This window comes from Rhinatrema bivittatum, chromosome 3, assembly GCF_901001135.1.
Source record: "Rhinatrema bivittatum chromosome 3, aRhiBiv1.1, whole genome shotgun sequence".
Lineage (NCBI taxonomy): Eukaryota > Metazoa > Chordata > Amphibia > Gymnophiona > Rhinatrematidae > Rhinatrema > Rhinatrema bivittatum.
The window spans coordinates 28177773-28201721 of NC_042617.1; the positions used below are offsets into that span (position 1 = coordinate 28177773).

General features: G+C 44.1%; 1 protein-coding gene across 2 annotated transcripts in view; it reads right to left on the reverse strand.

Annotated features, from left to right (window-relative positions):
- Nucleotides 1–8430: 8430 nt before the first annotated feature.
- Nucleotides 8431–23949, reverse strand: part of LOC115086740 (calpain-13-like) — a 221206-nt gene continuing 205687 nt past the window's right edge. For both annotated transcript variants that reach the window (XM_029593020.1, XM_029593021.1), the window contains 2 exons: nt 18386–18438; nt 8431–8781 (listed from right to left, as the gene is read on the reverse strand). In XM_029593020.1, the coding sequence (XP_029448880.1) occupies nt 18412–18438 (27 nt within the window). In that variant the 3' untranslated portion in view covers nt 8431–8781; nt 18386–18411. The remainder of the gene's footprint in view (nt 8782–18385; nt 18439–23949) is intronic.

A 23949-nucleotide genomic window follows, 5' to 3' on the forward strand; every position in this document is an offset into this window, starting at 1 on the left:
CCAGAACTGTGAAGGACTTCAAAGGGGCATGGGATAAACACTGTGGATCTATAAAGTCTAGAGGACGTGAATGAAGAGTGGGTGGCTCGTGGGAATGATGGCTACTACCTGGAGATAATACCCTTATTCAATTAACATACACACGGTTAATGCGACTCAAACACTGCTCTAAGCTTCAACGGCAAGAGGAAATGTGGAAAAAAGGATTTGCATTCACAAAAAAGCGGGGAGTAGCTTGCTTGTTACGGCGGTTACTACCCCAAACCAAATAAGCCTGATACTTCACTTCAATGCATATCCAGCATAGCTCTCTGCTTCAACGGCAGAGGAGAAAGACATACTTCACGCATATCCAGCATAGCTCTCTACTTCAACGGCAGGGGAGAAAGACTGCTACTTCATGCATATCCAGCATAGCTCTCTGCTTCAACGGCAGGGGAGAAAGACTGCTACTTCACGCATATCCAGCATAGCTCTCTGCTTCAACGGCAGGGGAGAAAGTCTGATACTTCATGCATATCCAGCATAGCTCTCTGCTTCAACGGCAGGGGAGAAAGTCTGATACTTCACTTTCAATGCATATCCAGCATAACTCTCTGCTTCAACGGCAGAAGGGAATGAAGAAAAGTGGATCTATATACAACCAACAAGGACTGAATTAGATAGTCTGGGTAAACAAATAAGCATGGGTGTAGCTTGCTTATTGCGGCGGTTACTATCCCTAACTAATTAAGCTAGATATTTCACTTAGATGCAGTTCCAACACTGCTCTCTACATTAATGGTGGGGATGGAAGAGAAATAGAACCAAAAGGTTACTAAGAGCCAAGAGTAACAGATAAGTATGAGAAAAAAAAGTGTGAAGCTTGCTGGGCAGACTGGATGGGCCATTTGGTCTTCTTCTGCTGTCATTTCTATGTTTCAATGTTTCTATGTTAAGAACAGTAGCCTTCAAAATAACTATGCAATAGGAAATTTGAATGTAGAAAGAAAACATTGAGGAGACAATTTCCCATACATTTTTCCAAAAGGTTGAACATTATTACACTAAGATAACTGATGATTCAAAGTACCAGTTTTGGAATTAAAGAACCAGCATAAGCAGAAATAGAGGTATCCATTTTATGCAGCTTCATTGGAGTCCAGAAACCCCAGGGAGCAAGATAAAAGTTAGACTAAGTTAAAGAGGCAGACAAAGAACAATGGAGCATTTCCTCCCAGAAATACTCCCCTTTGTGTATCTGAGAAGGTCATTTTCAGCTCATGTTCACACACCTTTTCCACCCCTTTAGAAGCTAGATTACGGTCATCCCTAAGTATTCTAAAAGCCTGCAGCTACATGACCATTGACCAGCAATTGTACACAGGTATTCAGTACATGGGTTCATTATTAGGAGAGGAGAGGTCAATCCTTGAGGAAGAAACCCAATGCCTTAATTGTAACCATTGGAAATAGTAAGAAGATGGGATGCCATATTGCAGTGAGAGGTCTCGAAAGGGAACAAAAGAACCTTCTTATAGAATAAAACAAAGGGACCAAATATTACAAGAAATCCATTCCAGTCAGTGCATGGATTTTCACCCACTGTTGAAAATTAGATTATTCCACAGTGGGCAGTACAGAGAATCATCCCATTATATTTCGTGTTCTTTCCTAACAGAGCAAATGCTCTGCAAGTAGAGCATAAGTCAAGATTCCATTTCAATTTATTAGGGAGTGGTACCGCCTGGAGATAAAACAGAGGATATGCCGCAATCAAGGAGTGTTTATGAAGAAGCCATGCAGGCAGAGGGGCAAGCAAATCTTGCTCAAGCCAACAACAACCTTAACTCAAAATAAAGCGTTGCGATATGAATACAAATTTGGAAAACTCACCCCTCCTCTTTCTCTAGAGACCCATAACTTATGCAAGACTATTTTTGGTGGTTTCTCCTTCCAAAGAAACTCCAGCAAGAGTTTGTCAACAGCCTTGTAGAAAGCAGGAGGAAAGAGAATCGGGAGCATATGAAAAACATATAATACTAAAAGAACAATACACATTTTCTTTCCAGGTACTTAGGAAAGTAAGTTTATCTGAGCAATAGGAGGACAGAACAGATAAAATCAAATCATACAGAAGTAATGGTAAATAATTTCTACATATATATATAATAACAATTTTCTTTTTCTTTTCATTGTTGCTATAAAAGACCTCTGTCAAGATATAAAAAAAGAACAATACACATTTTAATAGACTCCAGTCTTCCCTACCATGAACGATATACTCCATTGAGAGCAGAGATCTCGTACTTCAACCAGAAGAGTGGATATTGTTGATGAAATAGAAGAATCAAGATCTGCAGGAAATCATATACTCAGATATTTCATCCCACTAGATGTCCACTGAAAGGGGAACTCAGACGACCTCATCCCTTGTACAGAACTGTTATTTATCTCAAGTTTAATAGTTATCTGTAAACACTGCTGCTATTGCATAGCGCTGTTGTGAGTTCCTGTTGAATGTAAACCGATGTGATGTTACTAAACGATTATCGGTATATAAAAGCCTCAAATAAATAAATAAATAAATAAAAAAAATAGGACATTTAAGGGCATAGCCTCTGATTTGGTCCACTTAATTTTATATCCAGAGAATTCCCCCAAGCTATCGATCAACTTCAGTAGATTCAGGAGGGTCCTAGCAGGATATGAAAGATATAACAGCACATCATTAGCATAGATGGATAATTTATATTCTGTACCAAATTTCAAGCCTGAAATATGTGAGGACTGAAGTATAGTAAAGGCCAAAGGAGAGAGGGAGCATCCTTGGCAAGTTCCCCACCCCAAAGACAATTATTTACATACAAACAGACACTGGGATCACTATAGAGAACCTCAATCATACTAATGATGCCATGTCCAAGGTTCATCCATTCCATGGCACGGAATAAGTAGAGAGGATCCTACTTTGAGATAGTTTTTTAATTAGCATAGGCTACATTGTATCAGTTGGTTATATAGGTTGGTTGTATGCATTGATGAAAGTTGGAAGAGGGAAAAGTAGATATATGTTTTAGTAATATGAATGGATTCATAGCGTGTATGTGTGTGATTCATGGGATAAATGTTATTGAATATATCTTTAGTGATATCAATACTACATATTTATATATGTTGTGTTTTCTGCCTCTATTTCTAGTATTCATTTTTTGTAAAATAAAATTGTATTTTGTATTTACTATAGCATCTTATATTTCATTATATTTTGGTATTTATAATGAATAAGTAATTTTTAATCTTATTATAAATTAATTAAAGATTTATATTAAAAAATTATTTTATAAGTTATTAACATTTGATTCCTTCATGTGATATATGTTTGAATATTGACATCTTTTTATTACTAACTTCTAGGGATGTGAATCGTTTTTTGACGATTTAAAACAATCGTCAGATATATTTTAAATTGTCAAAAATTGTTAGAGCCGCGATACAATAACAATTCCCCCGATTTATCGTCAAAAATCGTAAATCGGGGGGGCGGGAAAACCGGCACACCAAAACAACCCTAAAACCCACCCCGACCCTTTAAATCCCCCACCCTCCCGAACCCCCCCAAAATGTTTTAAATTACCTGGGGTCCAGTGGGGGGGGGGGGGGGGGGCCTGGCGCGATCTCCCACTCTCGGGCCACGGCTGCATTAAGAGAAATGGCGCCGGTGGCCCCTTGCCCTTACCATATGACAGGGCAAAGGTAGCACCGGCGCCATTTTGGTTCCTGTGACCCGACGTCACGAGTGCAGGAGATCGCTCCCGGACCCCCAGGGACTTTTGGCCAGCTTGGGGGTGCCTCCTGACCCCCACAAGACTTGCCAAAAGTCCAGCGGGGGTCCGGGAGCGACCTTCTGCACTCGGGCCGTATTGCCAATATTCAAAATGGCGCCGGCACTACCTTTGCCCTCACTATGTCGACATAGTGAGGGCAAAGGTAGCGCCGGCGCCATTTTGCCTGTTAGTATAGTGTAGTGTAGTATAGTGAGCAGTCTCTATGCAGCCATATTGGTCAGCACCTTAGCCATGCCCCTGGATAAAGGTGTTATAATGAAACTTAGTCTCAGAAACAATCTATTTAAGAAAAACACCATTTCAATGAAATCAAAATAAACTGATTTTAAGTAATATAACAGAGACCTATTTACTAACCCATGGAAAAATGGTGTGTTCCCATACCTGTTTACTACAAATTATGGTAGTTCCTGTAGGATTTAATAAACCTTGGGGACACGTTGATATGGCTAGAAAACTGTGCACATTCCTGTCCATGGCAATATGAGATCTTGAGCCAGGGCCATGATCTTTAAAGAAGCATTTTGCCCAAAGATAACTCCCCCCCCCCCCCGTCACCAAATGCCATTGTAAAAAAAAACACCAAAAAAGACCCATTGGTCCCTCACAGCAGAATACTTCCGCAAGCACCCCAATACAGTAACATGAAAGCCCTGCCCCCATCCCAAACCCCACCCCTCACTCAACTTAAGAGAAAACTGAGGCCCTTTTACCCGAGAGCAAGCAGAGGTCTTCAGAAGCAAGACCAAGGAGAACCATGGGACATTGCTCCTGCCCCAGACATCCACTTACCCTTGTGTGGGGAGGGCATCCATGTTACTCAATTGAGAGGACTTGGGGGAGGGGTAGTTATGCTGCAGCAGGGGGCTGTGAGGGGCCAGGGTGTTTTGGTTTTTCTTTTTTTTTTTTTTACAATGGCATTTGGTGACTGGGGGCAAGGGGTTTACTTCAGGGTGCATGCCCCTTTAGACATCTTGAGGAGGTGTGTAGGGTTTCTCATAGATGTCCTGGTTCTTCCACACCCCTAAATCTGATCCCCGTAAAGTTTTTGGAGTCTGGGAAAACAAGCACATCTGAAAGAAACTGCACCCACAGGAATCTAAGCAATTTTTTCCAGCATCATTACCAGATACTTTTACTTGAAAGAAAACAAAGCAAAAAAGAAAAAAAATACATTATGTAAGAACTGATCAAGCAAATATATTTATATCTAATGAATAAAATTGTCTGAAGTTGGTATATAATTCTCTCCATGAGTTGAGCTCAATAGTAGCAGCCTGATATGTGATACCAACTTCATTTATTCAAATTAATTAAATCACTTTATTGTTGAAGTGGAACAGGAAGTAGTTATATATTTCAGCACCTACTGGTGTGGCCAGCTGTGATTTCAATGTAGGAATAAGCTTGAGCTGTTCGATGTTAGTTGACAGGGTTGCCAAATTTGCATACCATGGGGGACCAGGAACTGGCCTTTTGGTTTTTTATTGCTATCTCTGGACCCCCACCTTACAACGAAACATTACAAAATTGGGAACCATCCCCCAAAATGAAGATCTTAATTCTTTAACTTCTTGTTCAAATCACTTAGCACAAATACATTTTTTAGAAGTAATATTTAGCCAAGAAGAAGGGGGAACATCTGCACAATCTAATTAGCATATGGACTCATAATTGTAGTCATACAGAAAAATGAGCCTATACACAAGCAGAGAGAGGAATATTGCCCTGCATACAATACGTGTCAAATATGTTTTCAGTCTTTATTTATTTAATTTGAGCTTATTATCCACAACATCCAATTAATAATTGATCAGCGCTGATTCCAAATGGCAATAATAAAATCAAAATATACAAACCAAACATAATATAAAACACATTTTTCCAATTTGTCATATTCAAAAACATAAAATATTCAATGAAAAGCAATAAAATAAAAACATAAGAATAAAAGTTAAGACAGTAACTTTCAAACTGGTGCGCGTGTGCATGTGTCGGCCCGCACCCAGGGACCCGGCCATTTTATAACATACACATGCATATATACATGTTATAAAATAGCCTGGCTGCACACACCGTGTGCTTGCAAATTCTGCTTTTACCACGTAAATTCCCAGTTTTACCACTATGTCCCCAGTTCACTCAGTTAAGGAATACATCTCACCCCCTCAGTTATCCCCGACCCTTAAAACCCCGCAGATCTGCCTATTTTTCTTTATTTTTTAACTTACATGTCATCCATAGCAGAAGTAAAGTTATGTGTCAGGGGGCCTTGGAGTGTGCCGGATCATGTATTTACGCTCACATCTCAGGATCACACCCCAAAATGCCCATGCCCCACCCCCATTCTGAAAACTTCCAGGCGGCTTTTAAAATCTGCTCAGCGCACGTGAGCCTGACATATTCACACATTCCCTAACTAATGTGAGCATCAGGCTTTTAAAATTCACCTTTAAGAAATGAGTTCTTTAAAAATATTTGCCTTAAGCTTCTTTCTAAAACACTTGTAGTCTTCTTCCTGCCGGAGCTCAGAAATCTAAAGCATTCCGTAACACTGGACCAAGCTGCGAAAACGCTCTTAACCTGATTTGTGGGCTAGGTCTTACAGTGTGCCATTCCACGCACACTATCGGAATTCAGTCTGCTCTTTCTCAACACATGCAAATAAGCCTTGTAGAAAAATAGTGTGCCAAATTTTGCAATAAAAAATTTCACAAAGTTAACTTTTTGACAAAAAACAGGCCTGCAAACATATTTTCATGTGCAGGTTTGTGCTTGTAATATGGTTAATGAGCTGCTTTGCATAAATTTGCATTGCAGCAGCTCATTGACTATGAATTTAAATGACATTTCATGCATGGTGAACTACAAGCAATATTTTGCTCCTTGTGAACACAGGAAGTTTTGCAAACGATGCTTCGTGTGCTAAAAGCTGAAAAAGTGTATGTAATCACAAATAATATGCATTATTTCGGGAAGTCCCATTTGTGGAGTTTTCCACACTTTAGCACATCACCCTCTTTGTGATCTGAGGGCCTCATTCAAAAGCACTTTTTTCTATTCTGTGGCTATGAAAAAAAAATCTTCATTCCTACAACTCTATGGTAGGGTTAGGCAACTCCGGGCCTTGAGGGTCACAAGCCAGTTGTGTTATCAAGATATTCACACTGAATATTCATGAAACACATTTGCATGCACCACATCCACTGCATCAAATGCATTTCATTATGGATATCCTGAAAAACGACTAACTTGTGGCAGTCATGGACCAACACTGCTTACCCTTGACCTATGAGGAAAAGTTACTAAGCTGCAGAAACATGCTAAAGCATGTTAATACTCGTCAGTAATATATTCCTCATCAAGATTAATGGGGCTTGTAGGTAACAATGTGTTAACGTGCATTGCATTTCAGTAAGTAGGGCTGTGTGTCTGCTACTCTTTACAGTGTGGTTATTCCCATGTGAATGTATGGACTAACTATCTGAAATTTTCTAAAACTAATTTAAAATAGCATCCCTGGTGCTTGTTGAGCATTAGTACTGCCATATTGTTGCAGGTGTGGACTCTTGGGCTGAGGTGGAGTTGGCGCAACCTGCAGGTTGGAGCTCTGCAGATCCCCACCATCGGCTGGCAGAACTGGATGAAGCAGAGGCCTGACTACAACTTCACTTATACCAGCCCTTGTTCCCCTTAGGTTGAGCTTTTGGGTGTTGGGGCCAGCAGGTCTTAGATGGGGCCCTCTGCTGATGAACTGGAGATCCTTAGAGAGGTTCAGTTTACAGGCCAGGGTCTGGGGCAGACGGAGTTCAGATGTAGTTAGAGAACAGGCAGTGGTCAGTGGCAGGTGGAGTTCAAGCACAGTCCAAGGCAGGCTGAAGTCAGAACCGGGGATACATCCAAGGAAGGAGGGACAGACAGGCAGGCGAGGAACAGCACAAGCAGGCAGACAAGGCTACAGAAGACACCGAAGAACTGAAGACTGACCATAAACGGAGACGAGGACCACTGGAACAAGGAATACAGGAAACTAGGAACTAAAGAAACAAAGACTAAGACCTGAAGAGATGAAGACCAGGAACACAGGCAGGAACGCTGAGGCAACTCGCTCTACTTGACAGTAGTGGACCTATTGCCGAGGCATCAAGGCAGGTTTAGTAAGGGGTCTTTTGTATGCCAGCACATCAGATGTCATCCAGGGGTGCAGCGGGGCTTCCCAGTCACGGGCCTTTTAAAATACCCCGTGTCGCACGTGCACGTGGCTGTGCCTAAGAGGCATGAGAGTGTGCAGGAGCAGCGGCATGTGCCATAAGAGGACCTAGCCGCTCTCTGCCGCATTTGGGGACAGCAACCCAGCCTTCGGGAAACAACGAAGCATCGCAGTGCTGGAACAGCCTGTGGACCACCGATGGCAACAAATATGCACGTTTTTATATAGAACGTTTTGTGAAGCAGTTTTAAACAATACAATAAATCAGTAACTATTCAGCCATGGTCATAACATTGTGTCCCCAGAAGGGTCAGGTGACAGGGCATAACAATTCTCATCCCCACCCCCCGACCCCTCATCCCAATATTGTACCGGTTTTCATTCTCAGCCAAAATTCAAGAAGGGACCATCTTTGGCTCATGGCTCAGGCCTTACATTTGGTCCTAGCCAAAAAGAACGAAAAAGGCAGAATTCCTGGCTATGGACATCCATGGATCATGAGCCTGATCGCCATGGTAGTTATTCATAAGGACTCAGAGAGGTCCCTCTTCTTTTTATTATTGGTTAAAATGCTTCACAAAAAACATGGAAACAACGCCCAACTAGAGCAAAAAAAAAAAAATTGTTCAGAAGGAATATCAATCGGAGACTCCTTTCTGCGGTGACCATGAACTGGTGCTTCTTGTTCAGAAGTCACGGAGGTGCTTGGCAGGGCTGGCTCAGATCAAAAAGCAAACGATCCACCTAGAACAGAAGAAATGGAAATTGTAGAAATCACAGATGAGAAGGTTAAGTTACTAAGACTATAAGAAGGCGGCAATACTCGATCCGCAAATCAAGCAGCACAAGAAACATGGAAGGTCCAGGTGGCACCTGACTCCCAATCTTAATACTGCAGCTGCAGCAGCCAGGCCTCAAGGCAAAGTAAGCTGTGGGCTGGTTTTATGGGGAGGAAACCTTTCAAAGTGATTTACCACACGTCAATAGCGAATTCTGCGCATAAAGTAGCCATCTCCAAACTGCGCTTTCTCAATGCGGCTATCAGTACGCACGGCCTTCCACTTTTAGACACATTTGTAGGAGGGCATTTCTGAGGTCAGGTTTAGTCAACTCTTCGTGTCTTATTTTCCATGAGAAAAGCATCCACACACGGAGCAGGTAGAAACGTCCACAGGTACTTCGTACATGTACCAAGTGTCAAATGAAGGGATACACGCACTTTCTTTCTCTTTGGAACTTGGTGCAGAGTCCGTGGTTATGTAGTATCTACGGACTTTGCCCTAATGCAGACAGTCTGAACATTGCCCCCTATGGGGTAGATTTTAAAAGGTATGCAGGCGTGTCCATGGCCGATTTTATAACATGCGCACGCATGTTATAAAATCATCGGGCCGTGCGCACATGCGTGCTGGATTTTGTAATCCGTGCATGTGTGTGCGTGGCGCACATAAGGGGGCAGTAGATTTTTGCAAACTTGCGCAGCGATGCATTTCGGCCTTCCGCAGTTCATGCCAATTAAGGAGCGGACTGGGAGGGAACTCGCCAACCCCCTCTACCTCACCATCCCTACTCTTCCCCTCTCCTCCCCAGCCCCTAAATACAAGAATTTTTTTTTTGTTTACCTTGTTTCAGTAACTTACTTCAGCTCCCGAGCTGAAGTAATTTGCACGTGCCGGGAGCCAGGTCTTCGGGACAGCGAACAATGGCGCTGTCCCGGCCCACCCCGCCCCTTTCAGGAAGGCCCGCACTTATGCATGTACTGACCTTTACGTGCGTGGCCGGGCCTTTTTGAAAATAGGCTCGGCGTGCGGTAGGCCCGGCCACGCGCGTAAAGGCCGGATTTTACACGCGGCCTTTTAAAAATCTACCCTTTTGTGTACTAACATGAACAATGGGCTATGTGATTCATTCCCGTTTGAGGTCTAGCCCAAATTTTGTTGTCTCTAGTGGCAAAAGGTGCACACCTCTGCATCATCTGATTTAAATAAGATAACAGTATAATATTACGAGAGAATAAGGCACGCTCCCACCTAATAAAATCAAACCACACCAAGAATGGGCACTGATTGTAATGGCAGTCCCCCGAACAGCTGCAGGCAGCACTGTCCACAGTCATCAAGACTCCTTGGAGGACAGATTTGCCAATGTAGCATCTTTTGATTTTTAATCAAATTATAAGACAAATGTCCATGTTCCATCACTGGCCGGTTTGCAGTTAGCCAGATAAATTTGGAGGGATATTCAGTGGTGCAGCCACCCTGTTGAATATTGTAGCTATTTTAAAGATAGCAGGTTAAGTTTATCTAGATAACTTTAGGTTTGCTCTATGGCATGATCAGAGTTAGCCATATTTATTATCCAGCTAGCTCTGACTATCAGAATTCTTCAAGATAATTTATTTAGCTAACCTAACTCCTTCCAGAAATACCACTGGATGACTCCTAAATTATCTGGCTAAATTTTTAATGGATAATGAGATATCCGCCATAGTTTAGCTGGATAAGTGCCCAAAATATTCAAAAGTCAGCATTTAAACAGATAACATTTATCTGGCTAAAGACTTGCTTTTTCCCTGCCTAGCTAAGGTAATTTAAGTTACAAAGAAGACAGCTCCTGGCCATTACATTTTGAAGTCAAGAAATGCAGCACACAAAGAAGTAAACAAATGTCCTTTTGAAAACCAACAAAAGGGCAATCATCCCTTGTTTATGATGGGCACTTCAGGATAATATTTCTCTTTGAAGGTTTAATAAGTGGGGGGAAGTAGTGTCTTACAACTGCAAATTAAGAAGTATGTTATCTATTTGCTGGCCGTCAGTGATACCATGTGGGCGCTACTGGAAGAGGAGATGTTAATTAAACCTCTTCTGAAACAGCAGACTTTTGCCTCAAAGCTTAGCTATGATATATTATATATTCATATCTCTGTAGACAATAAGAGGCAGGAAACAAAGTACTAATGAGACTTAACTAATTACAGCTGTTTCTTTAGAAACCTGGGGGTTCTTTAGTTTGAACAGAGAGAGTCAGACAGAAAGAGACAGAGAAAGAGTGACACAGACAGAGATATAGCCATGAGGTGGCATTTTACCTGCAGCTTTGCTATGGGGGACAAAAGAGTTAAAAAAAAAAAAAAAAAAAAAGGAAAAAGGAATTTTTCTTTACTGTTGTTTTATTTAGTCAGCTGAAACAAGAATATCCTTTTTGCTGTTTATACGAGCAAGAGTTATTAAGGTGATTTTTAGATAAATTTTGGTTTATTTTCTAACTAACTGAACAGTATTAAGAGTAGACGTTACACACCAAAAAGTGAATTTTGAAAGCCTGTTGCACGCATTAATTATGGATACACAAATAAGCCTGGCTTCTGCGCGTTGAGCGGATTTTAAAAGCCAGGGAGCTATGCATGTATCTCGCAGCGCACGCATATCTTGGAAGTTTTCAAAAAAGAGGCGAGGCATGGTCTGGGCAGGGCCTGGGCATTTCAGGCATGAACCAGAAATGTGAGCAAAAATGCTTATGCAATCCAGCGCATGCCAAGGCCCCTGGAGGCATAACTTTGCTTCTGCTATGGATGACGTGTAAATTAAAAAATAAAGAAAAATAAGCAGATCTATGGGGTTTAAGGGTCACGGCTAATTGGGAGGGGGGGGGAAGGCTATCAAACCAAGGGGTGTTGGAGGACCTATGTCTTAACTGGGCAAACTGGGGATGAACTGGTAAAACTGGGAGTGGCGTTGGCGCGCCCCTCTTTTAAAATTCGGAGATTTACACAGTAGAAGTGGTATTTGCGTGCCCATGTGCACACCCACTTAAAATTTGGCGCACATGTGCGCATGACCAGGCTATTTTATATCATGCACGCATACATGTGTGTAAGTCATAAAATAGTCGTGTCCCTGAGTTTGAAAGTTACCGGGTTGCATGGTGGTCCTGGATTTGGGCCAACACGTCCTTAACCTTATCTCCGAAGAGATTCTCTCCAGCGTAAGGCACATCAGCGAGTTGCTCCTGCACCTCTGGTCTGAGATCTGAGGCCTGCAGCCTTGCAAGCCTGTGGGTGCCAATTCCCACTGCAGAGATCCTCAATGCTTTTCGAAAACATGTCAAACGGACCTCGTGTTTTCTACACTGCAGTCCCTTATGCACCAGCAACAAGAGTGTGTCTTGCTGCTGCTGAGGCAGTTGTTTGGCAACATCCTGTACCTGCTTCCAGATGTCCCACATGTATTGGCTCATATAGAGTTGATAGGCAGCTATGCAGGCAATAAGAATAGCCCCCTGGAACACCTTTCTCCTAAGAGCATCCATCACTCTTTAATACTTCCCTCAGTGCACAGAGGAATGGGTCAGAGAACGCTTGGCCTTCTTGAGAGCAGATTTGACTACCACCAAGGGGTGGGGCAGCTGACGCTTGTTGAATTCGAGAGCCTTCTGGATGAGGTGGATCACATCCGCCTTCTTGTTCATGGGAGGCACTGTGAGGGGGTGTTCTCATATCCTCATCAGCAACTCCATAAGGATCTTGTGCACTGGGACTGCCATGATCTCCTTGGGAGACTCCACGGACTGGAGGATATCAAGAACTTTGTGCCTGGTGTCCTCTTCAGTTAGCAACTGAAAAGGGATGGCTTCTGCCATCAACCAAACAAATCCTGAGAAGGAGAGGTCCTCTGGTGGGGACTTCTTCACTCTTCTGGAGGAGATGGATCTGAGGGGAGACTCTCCGAAGCATCATCGGAGACCCTGAATGAGTCATTCCCCAAGGAAGGTGCTCTGGGTGTTCTGTTTTCATCCAGTGGTGTAGACACTGGTGGAACTGGACATGTGGTTGTAGGCACCGGTGCCTTTGGTGGTCTGAGAGGAGCTTCTTCCTCCAAGGAATCATCAACAATGATTGGCATGGCAGGGGGAAGTGGAAAACCCCCACAGGGCATCGATGCCATCCTGGGGAACTGATGCTGGCTGGGTTGGTTACATGGCGATCAGTACATGCAGGGACTCGAGCAGCAGCAAGGAGTGACGGTGCCAGCTGTACATGTCTCTCCATGACCAGCTGTTCATGTCTCTCCAGTGACTACTCAAACATTGCCAATGCCAAAACAGGTTGGGATGGAGGTGTAATCAAATCCTCTTTGGAATCGCGAGGAGGATCAGTGGCTGGCATTGGGACCGATGGAGTCTGTGGTGCACCCCTGGCATCATTAGAGGGCTGGCTCTCTTGGCTGAGGGGTCGCTTCGGGGGCATCACAACAAAAGCAAGTGCATCCTTGTGCCCAACACTATGCATCGACGGGGACTGACGCCGATACTTATTTGGCTTTCCTCTATGCTTAGCATGATCCTTCCTCCAGTGCCGAGGTTGATGGAGAGGAACCTGACTGCCTCAACCTGGAGGAGCCCGACAATGGCCAGTCTCTGGCATCCCTTTTAGTCAATGAAGCGATGGTCCTGCTGATTTTGATGGTTCAGTGTTCATTGGTGCAGCTCCGAGGTCCATTGATGGCGATGCCAATGAATCTCTTCTTTGACCTGAAGAGGCACTCCATATTATTGAGTCAAATCTTACGTCCCTTCGGGGTCATCTGGGCACATCTGCTGCAACCCTAGATGACATACGATGTCCCAAGGCACAGGACACACCTATCATGGGGTCCATAATAAACATGGTCCTCATGTATTGGGGGGCAACGCTTAAATCTCGAAATAGACATTTTTAAATAAAAGGGATATGAGATCGAAGTCAATGGTGGTGGCCAACGATGGCCGGTGGGCACCAAATGCACCGTCATTCCAGAGTATTGACACAAAAAAAAAAACTTACCACTAAACATTAAAAATCCTACCTAAGATGCTAGAGGGAGAACCAGAGGGGACAACGCGTCGACCACACAAACCAGCAATTACAAAACCTGTAGAAAAAGTTTTCACAAAAAATAGGCCAAGTAAAATGACAGGCTGTGCGGAAAATAATGGACTGAAGGGGACCCCATGTGGTGGCATGCCATCATGTATGCTGAGCATGATCAATGAGGCATAGTCAAAGTTCTAGAAAATTTGACAGAAGTTTTCCGTGCCGGGATCCATCTGATGATGTCACCCATATGTGAGGATTACCATCCTGCTTGCCCTTGAGAAATGTACTTTACCTGTGTAAATGGGCTTTTGATATTGTTTTGTCAATTGAATTGTCAATAGGTTTTACTTTTGAATATTTCTACGATAGTATGTAACATTTACACTCATAACTACTTTTAACATTACCTCCTATTAGTAGTAGGAAAACTTAATTTTAAGGAATATTCTGAAGATTTGTCATGATTTTATTCAGAATAGAGAGGGAATTTTTATTTTATTTTGGTGAGGATCGCCTAGGCCAATAGAGTGCTGGAATTCATTGAGGATTCACCAAGCATCTTATAACTGCATTTATCACCCAACTGGAGCAACTGGACTGCAAAGAAATTCTTCTCGTCTAGAGTATTCAATAATCAGGTGAGATTAAACTGAGAAACCGTATACTAATATTCTGGCTAGAATTTAGTTGGGAATTTTGGGTACTCATTTTTAATTTGCTTGAACTGAGAGAAAGGGCAGTGTCTATGGTTTTTCCATTTATAGTTTACAAAAAGTAAATTTTTCTGTCTTTTCCAATGCTAATAAATTCTTTATTATAATGCCATGGGTTTCGGTCTCCAATAGCATATATTAGAGTCTAAATGTCAGTGCATACAGATTTTGCTTATATTTCTTGTGATAGTAATATTTTGTATTTTTTAATTTTATCTCATTTTTTTTCTGTTCTTCCCTTTACCCCCCATCCCTGGAAGAATGTGTTGGCAGGTTAAGTGCCCATTTTAAATTGCATAGCTGAGAGGTGCTGTTATTTCTGTGGCCCTCTTCCATAGATGAGGGTTTCTTCTAGGAAATTTAGCACTCACTCAAGGTTCAGGATGACATGAGGCTCATTGTCATTCTCCACTGATACACAGGACAAGGCCAGCAATACAGCGACAGTGCAAGCTTTCCCCACCAGCATGCACCATGAGTTCCTTTAGCCAAGGAAGCCTTGATCTCCCTCTGCTGAGACTTGAGTATGGATTTTGATTTGTGTTGACTCTATCTGCGGGGAAGGGTTGATATGGAAGTCCGTGTGCTGGGAATTCAACTGAGAAAACAAACCATTTTTTTTACCTATGGGACATTCCATGTCAAGGGACCAATTTAGAAAGTCATCCACGCTCGACCTCCTTCAAATGGAATACAATTTTGTGTGGATGTTCGCTAGGGCCTCAAACAAAACTATGCAACATTTTTCGGCTGGATTGGTTCAAGAGCTCGAGGCAGCTGAATGAAGGTCATTCTTAGAGTACCGTGCTCCGTGCAACACAAAACAGCCACTTTGTCTAGACACTGAAGCCAAACAACATCTGTTAAGGACCTAAAATTTTGTGGATTTCTACATCCTCTGGTGCTAAGTTCTTATGCAAAGTTTGGAACCTAACATGAGCTTGCCAACCTTTTTATGGGCCAGAAAACTATGTGAAAAATTTTACAGAAGAAATTTAAGGCCTATTTTGACTCCTCATTGCTCCTGATGTATACTTAGATTCAGGCCAATAACTGGATCAGTAGTCATGGCCCATGACATACATCTAGGATTTGCACTAGGAGGCTTGGCAGCCAACTGGAAGCAAAGATTATGGGCCGGATTTTAAAAGGGTTAAGCGCATAAGGTACGCGCGTAACCCTTTTAAAACGCCCCTGCGCGCGCCAAGCCTATATTGCATAGGCTTTCGGCGCGCGCAAAGCCCTAGGACGTGCGTAAGTCCCGGGGCTTTCTTGGGGTGGGTGTGTCGGGGGGCGTGACGTGGTCGGCGCGTCATAGGGGGCGTGGCGTGGTATCCGGGGCAATGCTACGGGCGTGGTTTCAGCCCGGGGGCGTGGCCGCTTGTGTTCTAATTTGTACCTGAGGCAATAGACATTGAAGTGACTTGCCCAAGGTCACAGGGAGCAGGTGGTGGGATCTGAACCCTGACTTTGCTTGTTTGTAGCCCATTGCTCTCACCATGAGGCTACATTCCTAGATTTGAATGTTGTATCGTCTGTGAGAGTGGAGTCTTGAACTCATGTCCCAGAATATCCAGGCAATAGCAGTTTGCCATGGGTATTTAGACAGCACATCTTTGGCATCCAACTGTGAAACATGCAATTGAGCTAGAGATGTGAAATTCTACAATGCAGCTCAGTTTACTGTGCTTACCACACTTTTAGCTTTTGACACATATTTGTTTAGACATATTTTCAGAAATTAGACATCAAAATCAGGGCAAAACTTTGTAAGCTGATTAGTTTCCTTGCTTTGGTCAATGGTGCCTGAGCCACTGCCAATTCAGCAAAATTGATACCCTCATCACCTAGGGGCCACTCCAGACAGCCATCCACAGGTTTCCAAGCTTTTATTTAAGCACAAAACAAGAAAAGGCAAGACTCTACATACAAGAATTACTTAAACTGCAGATTTCACAAAAATTCCCTTGAGTCTTTTTTCCTGCCTTGCCCATGGTTTTGAATGTCCCATCAATGTGTGACAAAGTGGCTTGTGAATAAATCTACTGCCTGCACGATGAAGTTGTTATGGGTGCATCAAGGTTAGCAATAATGTGCTCTGGAACCCAACAAGTGTATCTACGGGGCGGCCAGTAACATGACCTGGCAGGAGCTTGGGGGTGCAAGAAATTGACCAAGACATCACGTTCCTAAATGGAGACTTTGCATATATGGCCAATTACACCAGGATTTATCATACATTCAAGCTAAATACTGTCCAGGTTGGAAGCTGGATACTTGGAGGGCAGGAAAATATTCACGTTCATGTTCAGGAACACTTGCAATGAATGAGGTGGTGTCATTCTAAATTTTGCTAATGCAAATTTTAGTTGCGTCAATGGGCTTTTTAACGTAGCGTGCTTACGCATGTAAATGATGCATATCATTGGGGGCCTAAATTCTGACCAAAGCAAGATCGGGTCCAAAATGAAACAGGATGACTTTTGTAGAAAAAAAGATGCTCTTTCAAAGGACATAAAAAAGAAAATAATTAAAAACTACGTAATAGAGATATTTGCACCTGAAAATTGGCAAAAATTTGCACTAAAAAATGACATTGTGTCTTTATGTAATCATATCTTTGCTTCCAGTTGCCTGTAAAGCTTCTTAGTGCAAATCTTATACGTATATGCCATGGGCCATGACTCTGGTCCAGTCAGGGCCTGAATCAAAATACAAGTCAGGAGCAATGAGGAGTCAAAGTAAGCCTTATATTTCTTTTGTAACATTTTTCACATACTTTGCTGGCCCATAAAAAGGAAGGCAAGCTCACGTTATGTTCCAAACGTTGCACTGGGACTTACCACCACAAAATTTCAGGCCCCTGAGAGGTGTTGTCGGGCTGCAGCACCTGGACAAAAATGGCCATTTTAGGTTGCGCGGAGCATGGTTCTCAGAGGTGACCTCCATTCAACCGCCTCTAGCTCTCCAACCAATGGAGATCCAGGTGAAAAATGTAGTACGGTTCTGTTTGAGACCCTAGAGAACATCCGTGCAAAATTTTGTTTGATTTGGAGGAGGCTGAGCGTGGACTCCTGGTCCACTTGACATGGAATGATCCCTATGCCATATAACAGCTTTCAGATAATCAGGGCTTCTGGTAAGGACTGACCTGTGCCAGACTTGGAATATGACAGGCTTAAAATTATAGTCCTAAAACACTGTCTGATCTCCATGTACTATCTTGCTTGAAAAAAAAATTCCATTCCTACCCCATGTAGTAAGGCATCGAAAATCTTTTTATGTAACCAAGTGACTTTAATAGGACTAATAATTTAAGAATGCTTCATTGTACATATATCTTTCTGGTACAGTGGGCACAGTGAAAACAATCCTCATGATTTGCAATACCAGAACCTACTGGGGCATCATTATTTATTTATTTATCTATCTGATTTATATTTCGCTTTTTTGGCACCTCAGAGCGGATTACATTCAGGTATTGTGGGTATTTCCCTGTCCCCAGAGGGCTCACAATTTAAGTTTGCCATACGGATTGTAGGAATGACCACTACAAAGTACCACTCCCAGCTGAATACAGTGAACACCATGATACAGCATTAGAATAAGTGCATGCATGGTATGCACGACACATAATCTATGGGAAACGGACTGCTCTTGAAATCACAAATTACAGACCCACTGTAGGAGTGATGCGCTGTGAAAGGGTTCGCAGAGACATTGTGGTTATAAGAAGACTTGCTATTTTGTAAGCGGAGTCTATGTGAGAGGCACGTACCAGGGGTGAAGTTCTGCCTTCCGGCTTTAACTGTACATGATGTGTTGCAGCCACTGTAAAAAGCACACAGATCAGCTTGTTAAATATCTGTATCGCTCTATAGGACCACCTTCAGCAGGGCACCACCATGGCCATCTGTGTGATCCAGCGTTTGTGCTTCTCTTTTCATATTTTTTTTTTACCAATAGAGAGCAAAGAAACAATACAGGACAAATGACATCACTCGCCTGTGCAGAGATTTCTCTCTTCTAGCGATTAGCTTATTTCCAGTAATATATATTCTTTAAAAGACTCTCTCTTCCCAAGCGATACATAGTTACTGAATGTAAAAGACCTGAGTGAAAGGTAAATTCATTGACAACAAAACGAGCAGATGTCTAGCACCCCTCTTCTGAGACCTGAACTTAACTTCTGCAGAGTGCCCAGACTTTGAGGCTAGATCTCTCAGCTAAAGCACCTATTGAACAAGTTTGCTGCCAAGTCGCACAGCTGGCACCTGTATGGGACTCTTCAGCAACTACTTCAGCTCTCCTTCTCAAAACCAGGGCATTTTCACTTTGCCCGTACCGTGCGTGCTTTTAGGTAAGGCTTGGTGAGGTGAGTGGATTCAGATTATATCCAGTCTCCACCCCCTCTTAGAGCATTCTCAAGCAAAGATTATGGGACATTTCTGGGGCTGGAACATCAACATCTGGTTTTCCGTCTCAGTCAAAATCAGAATTAGATCAAACGGCTTAAATTCATGTTTTTTTTAGGTTTGCTGTGAGATCTGAACCAGGTCGTTCCCAACTTGCTTAGCCTTATTTCTGATAGCAACCCGAGCCTTAATTCCTGATGTCCAGTGGCATCCCTTCTTTACCCCTATGCCGTCCTGTGCTTACCTCCTTCCTTCCCACGGCCTCATCCTTAATCCTTCACTCCCAGTGGCATCCCATCCTCTCATGCCTCCAGTGGAACCCCAGCCTCATGGAAAGGGATTACAGTTCTGGATTTTTATCGTGACAACTATGAACTTGTTCATTAAAGGCCATTTCCCCCTCGCTACTTAATAAGAAGAGGGAAGGGGAATCTTAAGATCCCATGCACTCTCCTAAACATAAACCAAACACGTTTCCTCTTTGTTTTCAGTCAGTCCAGGCGCTTTTTATGGCAAGTGCAAGTTTTGACTAATTATTCTTATTACATTTGTCATAATAATTTTTTAAAAATCATAAACAGCATAGGTAGTGCGCTACCAAGTAAGAGTAAGCACAGGTAGGTCAAACATAAGATTAACATTATCATAAAGGTATAATAGCTAAGGATCTTCCCCCCTCTCCCTCATTAAACAGATTACAGTCTAACTGGTAAAAAAAAGTGAGATATACATAAGACAGGCAGATGCTGGTGAAACCTATGAGGATAACTTTCAAAACTGCCCACGAGAGCCCATAAATGTGTGAATGCAGGTGCATGAAAATTTGCTACTGTATTTTATAACTTGCACACAAATAATATTCTCAGGTTATAAAATATGGGGTAGATTTTAAAAGAAGTGTGCGTGGCCTACATGTGCACGCGCTACCTGCACTTTTAAAATAGAAGGGATAAAGTCTGGGCAGATGTGTATAATAGGAAAATTGGTTCTTATCTGCTAACTTTTGTTCCTGTAGTACCACAGATCAGTCCGGACAGGGGTTAAGCCTCCTTACCAGCAGATGGAGACAGAGAAAAACTCAAAGGGTATCCTGTATCAGGACAATGCTTCCCCTGCATCCCTTTACTCTAAACGTCATCAAAGCAGAAAAATGTAACCTCAACTAGAGAAAAAAGATAAAGCAAGTAAAATCTTTAACATCCAAAATGTAACTGTAAAAATTTGAATAAATGCAAAGCAATCTCTCTTATTTATTTAATACATACTTCCGGTGCCATATAGCTCTTATATGTTGAGTCGATAGTTCCAGTGCCTTGTAAATTGGGCTGTCTGTGAATGTAAAGGCTTCGAGCGGCTGTCAAAGAGAAAAGGTCAGATTCCCTCCAGTAAGGGCAGGCGTCTGGACTGATCCGTGGTACTACAGGAACGAAAATTAGCAGGTAAGAACCAATTTTCCTTTCCCTGTACGTACCCGGATCAGTCCAGACAGTGGGATGTACCAAAGCTTCCCTAAGTAGGGTGGGACTGAGATAGTCCCGCTCGAAGCACCTGTCTGCCGAAGGAACCAAAGAATGGTGCTTGTACATCGAGGCGATAATGACGAGCAAAGGTATGAAGAGATTTCCAAGTAGCTGCTCTGCATTTCCCTTGCGGGAAGACCAACTGGCTCTCTGCCCAAGAGGTAGCCTGCGACCGGAATGAATGGGCTTTTAAACTCTCCGGGACTGATCGGCCCTGACAGATATACACACAGACGCAATCGCCTCCTTTAGCCAGCGAGCGCCCTTATTGGGTCTACTCCATAAGACGAAGAGATGATCAGAGACTTGAAACTCATTTGTAACTTCTAAGTATCGCAGGAGGACTCTGCTAGGTGTGCTCTCAGTGTCTTCCGAAGAAAAGGCAGGTAGCACCACTGACTGATTTAAGTGAAAAGAGGAAACGACCTTCGGTAAAAAGGATGAGTCTTGAGTGAAACACCTGAATCAGAAAAAATGGACACTCTCCTGGCCGAGCAAATAGAGACTAGAAACACTGTTTTAAGAGTGAAGTCCTTGAGTGTGGCCCACTTGAGGGGCTCAAAAGGTGTGCCACAGAGAACCCGAAGAACCAGATTAAGACTCAACGATGGGCAAGTAGCACAGATGGGCAGATTCAAATGCTTCGCCCCCTTGAGGAAACGAATGACATCAGGGTGGGCCGTCAACGCGAAACCATCGACCCGCCCTAGGAGTGAGCCAAGAGCCAACACTTGCACCCGCAAAAAATTGAAAGACAAACCTTTGGAGAGGCCATGGGACACCGGGGCCCTGCGCGCCGGTACTCCCGAGTCAGCACACATAGTCTCAAACACCCTCCATACTCGAATGTAAGCCAGAGAGGTGAAAGTCTTACGTTCACGCAACAGAGTGGAAATAACTTCCTCCCTATATCCCTTCTTCCTTAGTCTCCACCGCTCAAAAGCCAGGCCGCTAGACAAAAGCGATCCACCTGATCAAAAAATACTGGACCTTGCCGCAGAAGGTTGGGGAGGTGACCGAGGCGAAGAGGACAGTCCATCACGAGGTTCATCAGATCTGCGACCCATGGTCTCCAAGGCCATTCTGGCGCCACGAGAATGACCGGCCCCTTGTGAAGTTCTATTCTTCTGAGTACCTTTCCCACCAGAGGCCAGGGTGGGAACACATAGAGGAGGATGTCACGAGGCCAGGGTAGCACCAGAGCATCCACCCCTTCTGAGCAGTGCTCCCTTCTGCGGCTGAAGAATCTGGGAGCCTTCGCATTCCTCAGAGTCACCATTAGGTCCAAGTGGGGAGTTCCCCACTTGCGAACGACAAGAGCCATCGCTTCTTCGGACAACTCCCACTCACCGGGGTCTGGGTATGGACGACTTAGGAAGTCGGCTTGAATATTCTCCTTCACCGCAATGTAGGAGGCTGCCAGCCGAGCCAGATGGCGCTCTGCCCAGGAGAACAGCTTGCTGGCTTCCAGGGCTACCAGACAACTCCTGGTGCCCCTCTGGTGATTGATGTAGGCTACTGTGGTGGCATTGTCAGAGAGAACCCGAACCGCTTTGCGACAGATAAAAGGCAGGAAAGTCTTGAGTGCCAGGCGGACCGCTCAGGCTTCCAGGCGATTGATGTGCCATTGAGATTGAACTGGGGACTATTGCCCTTGGGTAGATTGATTCTGGCACACTGCTCCCCAGCTGGATAGGCTGGAGTCCGTTGTAACAATGATCCACTGGGGTGTTTCCAGGCACATCCCCTTCAATAGGTGAGCAAGTGAGAGCCACCACTGAATACTGGCGATAGTAGAGTCGGAAAACGGTAAAGGCGTCTGAAACTCCTTCAAGACCGACTTCCAGCGGGACAGCAAAGCTTTCTGTAAAGGATGCAAATGTGCAAAGGCCCATGGAACCAAATCTATAGTTGAAGCCATAGAGCCTAGGACCAGGAAGTAGTCCCAGGCGGTGGGCACGAAGAGAGATAACAGATGTCATACCTGATCCATGAGCTTGACTGCCCTGGCCTCGGGAAGCAAGACTTTGCCCACGCGTGTATCGAAACGTGCCCCTAGGAATTCCAGGACCTGAGAAGGCAATATCTTGGAGAAATTGACTATCCAACCAAAGGAGCTGAGAAACAAAAAGACTCTGTTAACTGCAATCGTGCAGTTTCACCACTTTCTCCTGAATGAGCCAGTCGTCCAGATAAGGATGGACCAGTATGCCCTCCTGGCGGAGGAAGGCCGCCACTACCACCATGACCTTGGTAAATGTGCGTGGAGCGGTGGCGAGACTGAACGGGAGAGCTCGAAACTGGTAATGATGCCCCAGCATTTTGAAGCGGAGATACTTCTGATGTTTCAGGCAGATGGGGATATGAAGATAGGCCTCAGTTAGATCCAGAGAAGCAAGGAATTTCCCTGTGCAAACCGCCGCTATGACTGCCCTCAGGGTTTCCATCCAAAAATGGGGGACCTTGAGCGCCTTGTTGACTCTCTTGAGGTCCAGGATTGGCCGAAAAGAGCTGTCCTTTTTTGGAACCACGAAATAGATGGAATACTGGCCTGACCCCTGTTCCTCAGGGGAGACAGGAACTATGGCTCCGAGCTGTTGAAGTCTGTCGAGAGTATGGCTAACAGCTTGACGCTTCCGAAGTCCGCAGGGAGAGACTACATAGCGGTCCGGGAGGGCCCAAGCAAATTCTAAAGCGTAGCCTCTTTCGATTACTTCGAGGACCCACCAATCCGAAGTAATTTTTACCCATTCCTCATAAAAAAGGGAGAACCGACCTCCCAAGTTGGGAATGGAGGAATGGGCCAGCTGCATCTCATTGCGAGGACTTTGGGGTGGATGCTTGAGGGTTTCCATCCCGGAATGGTCGTCGCCAACGAAAGGAATGAGACCACCATTGAGTTCTTGTGTGATGAATTTCTTTATGAAGCCCCTGGTGCCTGCTGTACCTGTGCTGCCCCCTGAAACAAGAGCACGAGGGAAAAAAGGATTTGGACTGCTTAGGGCAATCCTCAGGCAGCTTATGAATCTTGTTGTTCCCTAAAGATCTGATAAGCTGTTCCAGGTCCTCCCCAAAGAGAAACTTACCCTTGAACGGGAGAGTGTTACGGCCCCGGGCCCCCCACCTACCTCGAGGCTGGCTTGGGTTGCTGCGGTCCAAATTCGGCCTGTCCAGGACTCTGCTGCGGCTCTCCCTCCTCGAGGGAGACACCGGCGTTCCTTCGCGGCTGGCCCCGCCCCCTAGGCGCGTGCGCAGGAGCTGGGGATTTAAAGGGGCCAGCGCGGGAAACCATAGGACTGCCTCCAGATGACATCAGACGCTCAGCCCTACTTAAGTTCTGCAGTTAGGCTCCTTCCTTGCCTTGCAACGAGGTTCGACAGTCTTCTGTGTCTCTAGTTGCTGCGTTG